Source organism: Coptis chinensis, chromosome 7 (genome assembly GCF_015680905.1).
Source record: "Coptis chinensis isolate HL-2020 chromosome 7, ASM1568090v1, whole genome shotgun sequence".
Taxonomy (NCBI): domain Eukaryota; kingdom Viridiplantae; phylum Streptophyta; class Magnoliopsida; order Ranunculales; family Ranunculaceae; genus Coptis; species Coptis chinensis.
The window spans coordinates 79075581-79092974 of NC_141462.1; the positions used below are offsets into that span (position 1 = coordinate 79075581).

General features: G+C 36.0%; 1 protein-coding gene across 1 annotated transcript; it reads left to right on the forward strand.

Annotated features, from left to right (window-relative positions):
- The first annotated feature begins 7673 nt into the window (after positions 1 to 7673).
- Positions 7674 to 13724, forward strand: LOC147489132 (Basic-leucine zipper (bZIP) transcription factor family protein). The gene is made up of 6 exons (XM_086571924.1): positions 7674 to 8124; positions 10705 to 10878; positions 10960 to 11037; positions 12044 to 12109; positions 12353 to 12418; positions 12490 to 13724. Exons 1-6 carry the CDS (start codon positions 7783 to 7785, stop codon positions 13309 to 13311), a joined length of 1548 nt encoding a protein of 515 aa, XP_086428050.1. The 5' UTR covers positions 7674 to 7782; the 3' UTR covers positions 13312 to 13724.
- The last annotated feature ends 3670 nt before the right edge of the window (positions 13725 to 17394 follow it).

The following is a 17394-nucleotide window of genomic DNA, read 5'->3' on the forward strand; positions in this document are numbered from 1 at the left end:
TAAGATTTCTAATGGATTTGGCCTTGCCCCAATTAGAGCTATAAAAGTAGATGAAAAGGGCATTGAAATAATTTTCAGCAATTGTGGGCTCTTTAGACTTAACCTAATGAACTTTGGGCTCACATTAGAGGCCCAAAGTCTCCTTTTTTGGCCCATGCATGAAAATATAACCCTAACTCTCTCCTATATAAAGAGGGTTAAGGCTAAACAAAAATTGGCTACTCCCTTATTAGTTTAGTTGTAATTATGGTTATCTCTCTCTCTCCCTCTTTAGTTTAGTTTAGGGTTAATTAATTAGTTTGTAGTATAGCCTCCATTAAACCTTATTTAATAAAAGCCTTTAGTTAATTTCAATTATTATCTTTACTTTATTATGTCTTCTTATTATTATTTAGTTAGTATGATTCCAATGACACAAGGCTAAACCTCCATTAGAGGGGGTTTATGAAGCCATGTGAGGATGATTAGTAATTCGTTATTATTGTTTTGCATAAGAACTTCAAGTTCTTCGTTATGATTGTCTAGAGATAGAGCTCATAACGGAGAACTAGAGATTAGAAACCCCATCAAAGAGATTTGTGGGGGTGTTAGTCAAACAATGACTAAAGAGATGTAGGTTGTTTACTAGGGATCAAAACAAGTGATTCGATGACTAACTAATAGCCAATCGAATCGCATGGTGAATTAACCTTCTCTATATCCTTTTCTCATCAATTTAATTCACTGTTTTAACATTTAGATTTACTATTTTCATAGCATATTATTACTCTCTCATTAGTGCAATAGTTAGTTTAGTCTAGATTCATTTTACGTACGTGCAAGCAAGAGTGGATCGAACACGACTACTCCCTTTATTCTATAATATTGAGAGTATTATATAATATTGATGCGCATGTTTTAGTACTGTAGAAACACTGTTTTTACTTCTATCAAAACTTAATTATCACATACCAAGGGTTTATATTTCACCTAAGAAATAACATGCACATTAATCTTCTTCCAAAAGACAAGAATCCACTTGCAACAAAAGTTATACTATAGTAATGAAAAGACGGCTAGCGCACGAAATAGACTCTTTTGAAGTTCAAACACAACTTAAGGACCATAAATATTTCAGATCCAGGTCTACAACAGATTGACTACTACTTAGATCATATCAAGGGAAATATAGACCAACCTCCCAGCTAATTCTCTTCAAGAACTTCTTACGACTCTCTAGATGCAGATTGATTACTAATTGTGGTATGGCAATCACTCATTCTTGATTCAAGTTGCAACCAATGATATGAAAGAAAAAACACATTAGACACTGAATGAAACTTATAGACAATGTGTAGGTTGACAATTTTTGTTGTCAATCAAGAAGAAACAAGAATAAACAAAATAGATGGTCTTCTCAATTGCATCTAGTTTTCTATATTCATTTTAGAGATAAGAAGTTTCTGTGGTATAGAAAGCGCCAACAGCTAATGGCCAGAATGCACTCTTAATAAGATTTTTTTTTTAAATAACCCACAAATCTTTATTGGGGGCGTGCATTACTTAAACTCAGAAGACATAGCTTAAGTGATTTTTTTAGTGATGAAGTTTTAAGGTTAGACAGACCCTGACCTGCATTAGATGTCAAGTATATCTTCCCTACTTTGGTCCTCCTCCACGAACAAGGTAACAGTGAGAATAGTCTATAGCATGATAAGGTTGTGTTATTGACGGAACATTGGATGATTGTTAAATTGTTTCTATGTATATATATATATATATATTCAGAGGTAGTGTCAGGGGCGAAACATGCAAAGATCCAAAGAAACAAAGAATGGGACAACGTGGAATTGGGTGTCAAAGCCCTAAGGGTGGTGTGGAAATAAATCCAAAGGTATGTGAATAGGAGAGGTATAAAAATGTAATACACATGCAATAGTCTAGTAGTGAAGTTAAGCAAAGTGATTATGCGAGTTTGCTTAGGCTGCTACTTATCGTGCAATTTCAGTTGGAATGCTAATAAGCAATAACAATTAAAAAACTGTCATGATGCTAGAGGAAAACGAAGTGCTTAGCAATGAGATATCTACTTTGAGGCAACACATGGTATTAAAGGCACAAACTTTGCAAGTGAGTGATGTGGTATGGACAATGACTAGTACAATGTAGGCCAAAAGAAAAGTATCTTCTTGAACATTTTAGTTCGTAATTCTGTTTTCTTTGTTCTTCTTCAAAAGCAAAAAGGTTTTACTTATTCCACAGAAACATATGTATATGACCATCATGACAAGAGACTTTATTGCACACATGTTTCTGTGTTTTCATGCTTCTCTAACCAGCCAACACAAAATTAGCTTCTATGAATGTACTAGAATATCCTTATCGATGCATCAACAGTTTATCACTCAAGTTAACAAAAGAACTCGCCTGTCAACTTAAAAAAAATCCACCATTGCAAATTATAAGGTGACCAGATATGCTATTAGAAATAGAGAACTCAACAAACAATTAATTAGGTATCTGATTTGGCCAACTATAGGATTAATGAGACTAGCTTCCTTGCAAATGTGGTTATGAGTATAGAAATTTATATGGGAAACTTGGCATTTCATCTTTATGGGTCTTATTTTCAAAGAATATAGGAAAATTAAGCCTACAATAAGATATTACCTCAAGAATGGTCTGAAACTTGCTTCTTATAGTGTAGTATTCAATCTTCATCCGATTAAATGCTCTCATGCTCCTGGGAAGACAAAAATGGAAACTATCATTCAGATTTCATAGTTTTGGAAGACAGTTTTAATGATGGTGGTGAGAGGAAGATGATAACTATGATCTCCTCGAAAGCATATTTCAAAATAATCTAGATAGAGATTAAACACATATGTGCCTCTTTAAAGACAAAATTAACAAAATAACAAAAGTATTTGTCTTATGTGCCTCTATAAATATTGTATTAACAAAATAACAAAAATAATTGACTTAGTGTTATAGAGATGGAACTAAATAATAAGGTGGTGTATCTGCATTCTCACCTATCCTGGTCGTTGTTTCAGATAGACACAAAGTGAACTTATGTGCAAAATCAATTCTATGGTAAGAGGAAAGAAAAAAGCAACAAGCAAGTTAACAATGCGAAAGGACAGAGACAGGGAAGGGGGGTCAACTCTATCCTTATGATTTGCAAAGCCTATTATGTTATATGACTACCAGTGTAAAATTTTGTGAAACTACAAGGCTTAGCCCCTCCAAAAGTTTTAGAAAAAATGCACTATTACCCCCTCATATACTCTCACCACCCCCTCAAACTTCCCTGGTGCTGAGGCATGCAAGCAATTCATCATTGGTGTCACCGGAGATACATATGCTATGTCTTACTAACCACCAATATATATAAAAAGGATTTCCACACTGAGATAAAAAAAAATTTGGACAAATATCTTACTATCCTAGTAAGTTTGATAGATACAGAGAACTCTCTAACACTACTTTTGCGAGGATGCCATAGAGAAATGATCCGCTCTACTTAAAAAATATATGGAAAATCACATATACAAACAATTACAATAACAATTCTGTGTCATTCTCATGCCACGATGTTACAAGTAAGATGAATTATCAACATAAAACTCGGTAATCATAGGAACCTTGAATCAAATGATTCTATTTCCTAGCTTTTGTAGCTATCCGATGTTATAAATTCTTATTTAGCTAACAGGGTTAGATGTCTAGGTGCATAAAAATCTATATCTGACCTTACCAAAACATTAATTGGAAGACTAACTATGTCTAGATTCCTTTTTTTTAATCGAAAACACACACGGGATAAACCATCTTTACAACATGGCCTTACATCAATTGCTACAGTTAAGGTTTGAACTTTGAACAACAATTATAGATGAAAACATCAATCAATTGACCTCATGTATCACAATACAAAGTTTGCAGAAAATCAAGTCACCTGGAAATGTTTCCTTTTAAGTTATGAACCACAATTTCCATATAGGAAAAATCCATCACATCTCTTTCACTGCACAAAGAAAACAAGCATGCATATAATATTAAGTAATTTAACCAATGAAAGAAAGACACGTACAGTGACTTAAATTTATAACGTACAAGTGTGAGTATCTTGAAGTGCTTGGAGACGTTCAAAGCCATCATCTAGCATTTCCTACATGGTATAAAACGCACACTCTCGTTGACAAAATCTAAAGATAGTACAATACAAGAAGAAAAAAAATGAGTGGAGAAAGTGATTTACGTCGTCATGCATGGAGAAAAGCAAGTCTCTGTGTTCCCCCCCCCCAATAAAATGAGATGTGCGATGAAAACGATGAATGAAGGAATCGTTTGAGTGTTAGAGAAATTTAAAGAGAGAGGGGGGAGGGGGGGAGAGCAAAAAAAGAGTGTGTGTTTGAAGTGGGGCAGAGTTTGGCAATATGGAGTTTGTGTGGTACTGGATGAGTTGCTGCCTCTTGAAAAATGGTCTAACCATTTAAAAGGGATTTTTTTCTTTCCAAAAATATATTAGATTAAAAAAAAAATCATATAAAAACAACTCATTAGAACCAGCAACAGCCAGTGTCGTCATGTTGGATGGTGTTTCAAAAGCTCGTAGTCACTACCGTAAAAGTATGTAATTTTAAGTCAGATAATTTAAATTAAATTTCAAGTACAAATGAATTTATGTGTACCGGCCAGTTTGTGTAATCAAATTTCTAGCATGAACTTTTTAATTGAAAAATTGAAAGAGAAAATTTATGATTTGGATGAGCAAGTCGAACTTCAAACTTGAATTGAAGAAGCAAGTGGAATAAATTTGCAATGATGGATAAACTCCAAAACGAAGTGAAAAAGTCGAATGAATTTGCGAGGAAGTAGAAGCTCCAACATGAAGCGAAGATGTAGAAAGATTTGAGGTGGTGGATAAGCTCCAATTTTTTTTTTATTATTATTATTATTTTTTTTGTAATTAATCTGCTCCGAACTTATTATTTGAAGATGAAAACAATTAAGAGGGTGCACACTACAAAAGCTCCATACAAATTGCGGAGAGGTTCTAAATTTTTCCAAAGAAGTTGTGTAGCCATTCATTACCTTTTGTAACAACTTCCTCAATTGTTTAAAGTTAGTATCTCAATAGCATTGGATGAACTTTATCCCATAAACACAAACCAATTCCTCATAAGCAACGAAAAGTTACCAATACCATGCAACACTTTGGGATAATATTCACATCTGCATCACAGACGAAAATATTTCGACGTATAGTGTATTCATTTTCCACTCCAACAAAGCAAACACTTAAAATTTAATAAAACAAACCGTTTCATGTTGTGTGGTTTATTAGCTTTCGGTATCACAAACAACTTTTTAGTTAAGGATTGCAAACTAAGTATGTAAAATAGTGGGAGTATCTCAAATCTTCCTCCAAAGAAGTCTCAACAGCTAAAACAATGAAGACACATAATTTTGTTAAATCAATCGAGTGATAATGAATTTAAATAAAAATAGAAAACAACATTGTAAAACAATAATTTACGCTGCACCATTTCCATATACCCTCGATAGTTTAGGTCGGTGACTTCCAGTCTAGGTCATCACCTAAAAATACGATATCATTTGGATCATCGCCGTGGGAGTAGTAAATCTTGTTCTACCCAAGGATATCATATACCATCAATAATTCTGAGATGGTATGTCTTTTTTCCTTTTTAGTGAAACAATGACATCTAATTAGGCTTTGTGTTGAAATAGAAGAAACAACTAAAGTTATTCTTCACATTTGTTTTGAGAGAAAATGAAACTCGCTTAACCAATTAGATTTGTAGTGAATATACTTCTTATCAATTAAATTAGTTGGGAGAGAAACTCAACTTTTAAAAATTGCATTCGAAAATTCCCAAAAACTCCTTGTCGATTTACAATCAGTATAATTTTTTTTTTCTTTAGTATTTTGGACAGCGTTGTGGGTAATGGTTCCATCGCTAGGAAGAACATGGATGGCTAGTGCATTCACATTTCATAGTTGTCAATTTTTATCTTGAAAAAACACATAAAAATGCTCATTTAAAACAAAACCTCATCTAGAAAATAAGAACACCATGATTTCAAAAATAACGAAACCACAAAAGAACATAATTTTATTTACTTAGGAAAAACACACAAAAACAATAATACCCGCTATCTAGAATCTAATTGGACTAAAAAAAAAAAAAAAAAACAATTACGTATTTACAAGTATTGAAGTTTCCATATGAAATTTAAACAACTGAAGTATATATGAGCACTACATTAATACAACTATTCACACAAAATTGAGTTGTTAGTAAAGGGTATATTACTAGCTACTAATCCATTATTTTCAAGGTAATCCAAGGTCTCCCTCACCTTCTCGCAAACCGATATTAGTAATTTGCTCTTCTTCAACTTCAATTTTTTACTTAGACACTCAGCACACTCGATCTTCAACAAAGCTAAAAAAAAACAACAACAAACAAACAAACAAATGCGAAATCCCCCTTAATGTATCTCAAAATAGCCTCAGGTCTAGTGAAAGAAGAGATGAGAATAACAAAAAGGTAGCAGTGCTCGACTATGCCCATACGAGACTGTGATGTCTTTTCTAGTAGGGCGGTATTTTTTTATCCCTAAAGCTATGTCAATCTAAGCCCGAAGCCCTCTTCAAGCCTGATAAGATCTCGGCCACAGGCGTGTCTCTCTCTTACACGATTCACGCCACAAATTATAATCTCTCTCCAAAAACCGTTCTGTTTTACCTTTTTAGTAAGTATAGAGATATTCAATCATTGAGTCCGAAAAGGTATTGGGCCAGAATAATCCAGACTCAATTAACTTAGCATTACATAAACCTAACAAACCTGGCTTGAAGCTAAATCCAAGTCTGGAAAGACAGCGAAGGTGGGCCCAAACAATGAGCTTTTATAGAAACTGATTTTGCAAACTAGCTTAGCTAATGTTAGCTAGCTAAAAAACAGTATGATGTTCTACTTTGATTTTGTCCAACCAACTATCTAAGTTTTGTCTGAAGTTTTATACAAGTAGAAAAAGTGAAACACTGTTGTATATTTGTACTGTATGTCTGTATGAAGAAAAGCTTTATCGTCGTATATATTGGGTGTGCCAGTGCCAAGACATCAGCATAATTGCCTATTTGCCCGCATGGCCGCTGTCGATGTGTACAAATGGGTTGAACTGCCGAAGAACTATGCAGGCCGACCATTTTCGCAAGGGTTTGTAGTAACTTTGAGCTTAGCCCCATATACCATATACCCTGAAAAACCTATAGTACACTTGTCATGTGAATGTGGAGCGTCTTTATTTTTTTGCACTGCTACTGCTTCCACTGTAATTCACTTACCTGTTCAAAGACAGCCATCGTATCTAAGCGCAAAATCAAAAAACGAGGATACGACTTTTCACACTTCTATCTGGTCCACTTTATTCCACGCTGTACCTTAGCAAGAACCCCCAACACCTACCTCTACCTATTCCCCACTTGTCACCCCACAACTGATCCACGTACCTAATAAAACAGATCTAACTCATTCCCACTCGCCACGTATAAATCCATCCACGTGGAAATATCCCACGTGGACATTCCAAAAACGTGGCAAACATTCATACCTCGTTGAAGTAGTTAAATGACCTGGCATACATAAACACTTGTTAAGAAAAGAAAAAAAAAAGATTATATAAACATTACCCCATTCGGTCGCCGTTCTTTCTTCCCTTGTTTTTTTTTTTTTTTTTTTTTTTGCAGTCTCATATTTTTTTTACATGGCTGCTGATGAGACAGATAATAAAGAAGAGGAAATTAGGGTTTTGTTTTCTGCTTCAGTTTCTTCTTGTTCATCATCTTCTTGTTCAGTTAGTAATAATAATAATAAAGTAAAGAAAGAAGTAGTAGTAGTAGTTGATGAGATGGTTGAGAATGAACTTGATGCGGCACGTGCACTAGCTGATTTTGCACAGTTGGCTTTACTTGAAAGTGAGAATTCCAGTACTAGTATAAATTGGGGGAATAAAAGAAGAAGGTCTTTAAAACGTTGTGTTCAAAATGAGCCGGTGCCTGATGGGAAGAATTTCAAGTCTTGTTCTTCGGATCTTGTTGTTGTACAGGTTGTTTTTTTAAATTTCAGTCTTTTGTTTATTGTTTTGCATTTTTAAGTATAGTCATTTTACTTTATTGTACTGTGTTAGTTAAGTAAGAAGTGAAAAGAAATAGTCTTTTAGAGTTTTAGGATGTAATGATAGAGTTTTGAAGGTGGGTAGAGGACGAATGATGGAGAATATGTGAAAGATATGTTCTTTTTGTTGGAGTTGGTTTGGATTTTGGATAGTGTTTGTTGGATAGTGATTAATGGTGTAGGGGGTTTGACATTTTTAGTTTAGTAAATGGAGGTTTCTTTTAGTCAATGTCTTAAAATGGTATGTTGGTACCCTTAGCTAGTAGGACTTGTATGCTTGTATTTTACTTTGAAAAATGAGTATGTATATCTTTGTTTTCTATTCATTGTTATTACGGCATATGGAATTTTGGTGCTAAACATATCGTAATGTCGCTCTGTTGCATTTACACTTTATTTATCAATTGGAAAAAAAGAAGCAATTAGGGGTTAAGGAAGACCGGAAGACCCTGACCTTTATTGATAACCATTGAGTTCTCTTATATATTGTTCCAGAAGCTTCAAGCTCTAGGATAGTACATATGTTTACGTCATAAGGAGCAATGAAAAAACTCAAATGTTCATCTAGTTCCTTACTACACTTTGAGAGATAATCAGCTACCTGGTTTCCTTCTCTGTACACATGTAATCAATCTCTCTGAAAAGTTGCAGACTTCTCCATCGTTGAAGCAGGCCGTGTTTCTTCTATCCACACTTGTTGCAGGCTAACATAAAGCTAAGCAACTAGAGGCAACTTTTCAATGTCCATTTTGTCTTCTTGTTGAGGAAATTGTGTATTTGGCAGTGTCGCTCTATATTCCTGATTCCTATTTTCTAAAGTTCACTGTATAAGTGTGAGCTATTTGACTACTTTTTCAGTCATGAGTGAAGAAGCTAGGATTAGGAGCAATTTTAAGTTATCTTGCTTTTTGAATGGTAATTCATCACTAAATATTAGCATCTTTTAGCCTCCCCTGGTCCTTCCGATTATGCTGATTGATGGGTCTGCTAATAACTCCTCTGCTGCAACCTCCTACCGAGCTCTCTCCCTAGTGTTCTGGAAGAAGCACTATTCGTTACACCTGACTTTCATGCCACCTGGTCTTAAGATCTTGTGATATGTGCTGAAGCGCGACAACAATGAAGGATCCAAGATTTGTAGGATCTATTTTTGGGTTGACATTTGAGGGAGATCACTGTCAGGATGTCATTGTGATATTTAGAGAGAATGTTGATCTCAAGTCCTCTTTTGACAATGGGTATTTTCCCCAAAATATTTTAATATCCATGACCAACTTCTCGAAGTAAAAATCCTGAAATCAAAGTTATCCCTTATTATTGGAAGAGCCTAAGGTGCTCTCATTGTTTGACTTGCAGTCGCACTGATGCCCTATTACTGAGAAAGAAAGAAATACAAAAAAACCAGTCGAACGATGGGATGACCAACTTGATGGAGATGAAACAAATACAGTTGCTTGTGAGGGATGGTGAGGAAATGCTCATAAGCTTTTGCGGGTAGATCAAATATATTGTTAGCTAACATGAAAGGGGGTCTTATGGTGGTTCCAAGTTGCAAATACATTAGATTTGAAACACGTTCAATATGATTGCACAAGTGTGAGCAGATGTAAATCAACAAAGTGGTTATTATCTCATATAATCACAATATTATTGCTGTTGTGGACAATGAAGGTCTGCTAGTGGAGAGCAATATGTTGGAAATGTGCATAAAGTGGTTATACAAATGTGGCATCAACAAGTGAAGTGAATTTAGCTTCTAATCTTGAAATGACTCACATGGAGATCGTCTTTAGTCTATCTGGGTGTGTTTGTTTGCAAGAGTGTTTATCTGGGAAAACAAGGAATTTTTGGCTGACAATGATGGTCATAAGAATCGTGTTATTCAAGGCCCTAGGGCTAGTGTAGATGAATAAAAAGCAATAGCAAAGGTTTATTGCTCATGGATTTAGAAGATATCACTAATAAAGCTTCCTAGCCTTTTTGTATTGGAAGAGGGACAGGTTCTGGTGGTTCGTAATCCAAGTTCGAACAAAATCGAATGAAGAAAAAGCTAGCAGGTCAAGCTGTATTAGTTAACTCTTCAATTCCAATTTTGTTAAAGCCATAACAGAAACAATGAAAAAGAAGCTAATGATCGGAGTGGGGGCCAATGGTACTAGGGTCGGTTCCATACCTCACGACATCCCTCAGTGCTAGTATTGGGTTGGCTAATGGCTACTTGACCTTCAACCTTTAAACTGGGGTACATGCATATCAGAGGTACCACGGGTCTTAAAAGGGGACACACACCCTAACCCATCCCTGTGCAGGATGCAGGCCTCACAGTAATTGTTAATTTGTTATCATAATTTGTTTTATTTTCTTTAAAATCTCTTTGGTTATTGGTCAATGCTCAATATTAGCATTATTAGGAACCTAGGACTGGGGGTTAGTTTTTTGCACATGAAATCTTTGATCATCTCAGATCATATTGGTTTTTAGGTTATATAATAGTATGTTTTATTAATACCAGGAAGCTCCCGTGGAGGACAACCAATCACATAAAAAGGTCCGCAAGAATGTGATGACAAGAACAGTTAAAGCTGAACCCGATCTGGAGTTGCCTAGATCAACCCCCCAGTGCTCCACAAGTTGTGTGTCATCTGGGGGTGGTGGGGGAGGCAGGCCAAGACATCAGTTAACTGAGGTATTACAAATTTTTGGCATCTTTTCAGTTTGGTAGGTTTCATGATATTCCATCATTCTCTGCTGAATTTTTCCTCTACAGGCTGAAAAGGAAGCAAAACGAATACGTAGGATCTTAGCAAATAGAGAATCAGCAAGGCAGACAATCCGGCGTAGACAGGTAAGATTTGAATTTTGAGTTTTGGTGATGATGTATAGTTTATTTCTTTCAGAGTTCAACTTTTCAGATCTCAAACTCAAAATAAACTATTTTATTATTTTGCCCCCAAACTATACATTCTATCAAGTATTGGACTTAGTATTGGTGATATGAATATCGGCCTTGAAATCTATTCATTAAACTTGAAGGGGAGTGATTAGCTCACATTTATTATTTTGTTGGCTGATGAAGAGAAAAAGAATTAGTACACTAGTTTTTTTGTTATCTTGTATGTGCTAATGTGAAACATGGTAAGGTAATCGTGATAGGCAGTTATGTGACTTGCACCTATATTGGGAGAAACTATTACAGACTAAACATACTTGACAAATCTAGACCTATTACTTTTTACACTTAACGTCAATATAGAAATTTCTATGTCCAACTTGTAATGCAAGTACACAGTAGATAACAGTGTAAAAAAGATAGTTCCAACGTTTTCCCTCATAATAATTTCCACTGTCCCATATTTCTATTGATTATCTGAAACTCTAGTTCCTTGAGTCTTCGAAAAAATCATTGAGGAAGAACTACCAACATAGCTTTGAAAGGAATAGCTTCTCTGCTTTTCGGGATTTATTTCAAAACAAATAAGCACTAAGTTGCTTCTGAAAAGTTTTAAGTATCAACAAACAGCAGTGTGAATTAAAACCTAAGAACAAAAAAAACTGGAAGAGTTTCAAGTTGCAGCCCATACCATCAAGGTTATAACAAACACATATTGAATTGGATTTTGGATATAGATGGAATAATATCTCCACCGGTTTCAGATTTATGGATTGAGATTGCCAGTATTTGTAGCATAGCTTTTATGGCTGTATCGTTTTAAACATTGGATGAATTGAACAGTTCTGAAACATACATGAGGGATGTAGGCACTCAGTATCTAATTGTTGATGTTCTTTAGCTTGGGATTCTTATCTTTCTTTGTTTTCTGTTTTGTTGCTTACTTTTATTTTGCCTTTAGGCCATGTGCGACGAATTGACAAAAAAAGCTGCTGATTTGGCTCTGTACAATGAGAGCATGAAGCGGGTATGTACCATACCCCGTGTAAACTATCTTAATGGATTGAATGATTGATCAGGAAACAATTATTTGTCTTGTATCATCTATGCATGAAGTATAAATTTTCAACTATATCGAAGTTCTTATTACTTTGTGCACCAGGTTTTTAAGGATAAGCAGTATTTTTCTCGATATTCTCCTTTGAATCCTTTTATGTTATCAATTACTTAATTCATCTTGACATTTTGGTGACGCTTTTACTGGGAGAAGGAGAAGGAGTTGATCATGAAAGAGTATCAGTTGCTGATGGACAAAAACAAACTTTTGAAAGAGCAGGTATGATCTTGTATTGAGTTTAAAAAATATTGTTAGTTGAATCATTATATCTAAACATTTTTTGCGTGCAGATTGCTAGAACAATTAAGGCCGAGAAGGAAGAAGTTCCCTTAAACACGGTCAAGGGTGTGTCATCTCTATCTGGGAAGCAACAACCATTGCATGTATACAATAGACCGACGATTACACCTTTTGTCTGGTCCCCAATGATTCAGTCACTAGATCCTGTCCACACACAGCCTCTTCCAGATGATCCAACAGTATCCACTTGTAAACGCGAATCCTCTGATGAACAAGGAAATTCTCTAGGCACAACTGGGCCAAGGTCCCCCTTTTACATTATGCCAGGCCAATGGTTCTTCCCTATTGGGAATGGACTGTACCCTCCTCCGTTGGAATCTTTCTGCTTATTAAATAAACAAGAAGATGTTTCTTTAGTTGACCCATGCGACCAGGGAGCATCTCTCACAGATACACAGAATAATGAGAATCATCAGTTACCCTCCTACAGAGAAGTCATAAGAGATGATTTTAGTCCTAAAGAAAATAAATCCCCGGATAACCGTCCTGACACTTCAATCAGGCTTGCAACAAGTGAGGAAAATCCTCTTGGTGCATCAAACCACGTGCTTGTATCTCATAGATGTGTCGATCCTGCCATGCCTAACAAGTGTGAGAATACTTTCCAACATGATTCTGCTTCAAAAGAAGAATCTGGTTCTCCCACAGGAAGTCATACAGGTACTGTTTTCCCAGATAATAAGTGGGGGCTTGATGCCTACAAGAATAAGAAACTGATGGAGGCTACCGTGGCAGCAGAGGCGAGGAAGAGGAGAAAGGAACTTACTAGACTAAAGAATCTTAATGGGCGACAAGTACGGCTGCAGTGCTAAGATTTCAGTACACATTTTGGTGGCTGTTCATGGAAACTTAAATGGTCCCATCATCGCATCGCGGGGTTTTGATAAATTAAGAGGGACATAAACGAAATAATTAGAGAGATTCAAAAGGGATCAATTTGGCCCCTTCTATGGGAGCAAGGTATCTCCATCAGCTGAATGTAGTTGCGTCAGAGAATTACATTGTCCTATGTTTTGTAACTTGTATTTCAAAATATTCCCTCTCCAAAGGTGATAATCACTGTGAGAAGAGAGTTCTGATTGAATTGACTAGTCTCGAGTATTTATGAACTAGGTCATCGTAGCATTCATCTTCTTTTTGCTTTTCTTTTGGTAAGTTCAGTTAAAGTTTTCTAACTTGCACATTGATTCTCAGTATGCAAATGCAGTTTTGATTTGACGGTGTCCATTTTGTTTATTGTCGTTCTTTTTCTTTCTAACATTTCTCACCAAATCTTTGGATGCGGGAATTTTCCAACAGGTTGGATACAAGCAAAGCAATGTTGGATGCAGTTAAAACAGGTCCTTGAATAACACAAGGAACTAACTTGAAACAGTGAGCAAAAATGAATATAAGAGGAAGATTGTTAGGTGAAGACATTAGAACTCTCATAGTCATTGGTCTCAGTTTTCCAGATCTTTGAAAACTTGGGTTCTGGTTTTCTGTCAGATAACTCTGTATGTTAGGTTTTGTTAGGCAAAGACCCAACGCCAAATAAAGTTTGAAAAATTAAACAAATTAAAATAACTATAAGGCACATGCAGTCCTACCATCGTGTTTGTGCGCTTTAGACATGCCAAAGTTACGCACCCAAAAGTTTTGGCCCTTTGGAGTTTGGCTCCAATTTCTTGTCCCGATACTGAGACAAGTCAGGTACGATCGATGAAATGAAAGTGTTCTTGGTTCATCTATGTGAATGTAATTCTCAGGCTACAGGAACCTGTCTGTGACCTTAGCCATTAGATTATGTATGCACAAATAGCACATAGAGATTTGGAGTGTCCGAGCATAATACATATGTATAGCTGCAAATTGGAACGTTTTATCATGTAGGCATGCAGTTAGGTTCTTTTTTCTGTCTTTTAACAAAATTTTAGGAAGGCATTCACAGGAATGAGGATTGACTCAGGACTATATTGTCCCTCCATGATCACAATACAAACGGCATTATGCTTGATTGAGGAGAACTCCTGCACAGTTGACAATTTCTTTTTAATGATGAGCTGTAAAGATATCAAGGATACCCAAGAAGAGGAAACCGACCATGTGTTGACCTTAACAAGATACCTTGGTAATAATAATTATGACCCACAGAACACCATTTCGTAAATACATTAAGATTCCATCCAACGAATAAAATATAACTAAATTATGATTATAACATAGAGTTTGAAATTTTAAGTACATTTCCTAGAGCTCCTATAGTAGTGTGTTTTGAAAGAAGAGTAGAGTTAGCCTGCCCAACTGAGCCCAACAATATTAACAGCTTTGCAGGGGAAAAGAAGCAAACAGCCAAAACTCCAAAAGCGGTGTTTGTAAGTCATGCCATCTTACAGTTGCTTTAAATGTAATGGATACTTTGACTCTCTCAAATGTTTATCGTTGATTCGCTACAGCTGGGAGTTAATTCTGCAAGCATACTTACAATCTTCTTTACAGGCTTTGAAGCATTTATTGTCCTGCATAATCTACATTGTAAATTTGCAAGTAATATCCAGACCATGATTCAATACTGTTTCTCATTGTAGTTGGATTCTGTCACCTAATTAATATATTAGAGTTCGTGAAACTAATTGCTCAGAAAGGGGTCTACATTTAAGCATTGGAGGTTTACTTTTCAGAAGTTCTGGTTCTGATGGTGATAGCCTGATTATTTACGACGATTGGATACGTATAGTTTCTTTGCATACCTAAGGATTTAATTGATTTAGATTTTGATCCTTGGATGGGGAAAACTTTGAGATAAAAGGGAATCAAATATCCAACATGATTTGGCTTACAAGTTACGGTTCAACACACTGCTGGTACTACAGGATAAAATTTATGAGTCAGATAACATGAACATGAACCTAAAAGAGTAATAAACAAATGGATGACTTTGTTTTGAAAAGCCAGGAATCCATGCATGATGCTTGTTGGAGAGAATTTAAGAAAGAAAGTTCATAAATGAAATATGAAAAAGCTTCATCCGAAAGAATAGCCATATGAGAAAGTGCCAGACCATCCTTCGAAACAACATACTGTTGATTTGTTAAGTAGGTTGCTGCAAATCTGCAATGGCTCAACATTTGGCGTACATTGTAGTTCTTTTAGCTATAATAATACTGATAACAGAAGCAAAAACCCCACCAGGTAATGCTAAGAACCCAAGTCATGCAAGATGCAACCAGTAACATAAAGAAGTACAAGCACTGTTACAATTTAGTGCATGTTTGCCCCAAGTTCTGCCCCGCCTCTTGTACCGTTGAATGTGCTTCAATTCCTGCAAACCTCTTTGCTCTGGAGGTTCACCATCCCCTCCCCACTAGTGTATTATACACCTCCTCCCCATTCTTACACACCTCCTGCCCCCGCAACTGTAGTTCCTTAGCTTTGAATCAACTAAGGAACTTCACAAGTGATGTAAGACAATAAGATTGCATTTAGAATAATTTTATTTAGGTTTTATTTTAATAGAATTAAGAAGTTGGTTTATTTTAAAAACGTAGTCAAGGAAATTCTATGCACTAAACTTGCATCCTCACTTTGTTTTTGGGCAAAGTATTACAACCACAGTAATCCGAAATTGTTTGCAACCACAGCCCCAAGACAAAGAAATACCACATTACCACGTACCTTATGGTTGGAAGTACCAAGGATTCCGAGCACACATACAAGGCCAAAAAAAAAACAGAGAGTAACTCACGAGGACAAAAGAGACGCTAAAAAAACAGCGGAGAAGCCCTGTTGTTTGCCTCGGTTTTTTCTGGATTCACATTCCAGGCCCAGTCCAAGTCCAAGCCCAATAACATTAACAGTAAACATTTCCGAGCCCGCTGGTCTGATTGCTATGCTGTAGTTGATTACTTGCGTTTTACAGGAAAAAGTGTGAGTCTTTGAAGGCAAGTTTTAAATCGTTGCTTGTTAAGCACAAAACAAACTGCATTTTGCTTGGTTGGGGACTGGGGGAGAATTCCTGCATAGTTGACAATTTTCCTTTTCCTTTTAATGTTGAACTGTAAAGATATCAGATATGGACAATTAAGAGAAGGAAAGGTTCCATCTATTGACCTTCATTTTCCTAAAATAGTATCCACTGAGGACCATTTGAAATATTTTAAGATTTATATATCCAACATGCTGTATATAATTCGTTTAAGAATATAACAAAGAGTTTGAATCAAATTTCCTAGAGCTCATATTGTTGAGTGCTATTGAAAGAATTATAGAGTTTTCTCCCCCAGAAATAATAAAGCATCACGAGGAGAAAAGAAGCTAACCACTAAAACACCATAAGCATTAAGCAGTCTGTCATGTCTTCTTACGATTGCTTTAAATAGAGTTTATTATATTCTTTGATATAATCTCAACAACAGATGTGATTATTTAGATTCTCTGCTCCTGGGAGTCAAGTGGCAAGCATACTTGAGTCTTCTTATTAGCATGCTATGCTGCATTCATTTTTGTTTGGAGTTATCCCTAACATGAGAAAAAGGAGTTCAGTTTGCATAGAGAAGCCTGAGCGCGCACGCGCTCATATTAGTCTTGCTTAAGGCGTGCACGCGCCCATGCCGTGGACAACTTACAATGTTTTTAGGGCGCGCGTACTCGATATTGGCCTTACCGAGAGCGCGCCCGCGCCCATGCCTATTTTCGTCAGGATTTCTATTTTTGCGAAACCGCGAGTTTGCAATATAAGGTTTGAGTTTTTGGCAAAACCTAAGACATGCAAGACACGAACCAAGGCAACACAAGAGAGAGAAAACCCAATCTTGATAATCTTGAAAGCAATCAAGATTGAGAGATAACCTTTATAGAGAGACAAGCCTATAAAGAGAGAGGAGTGATCTAGTAAGGTGAGATATTGAAAGAAGTGA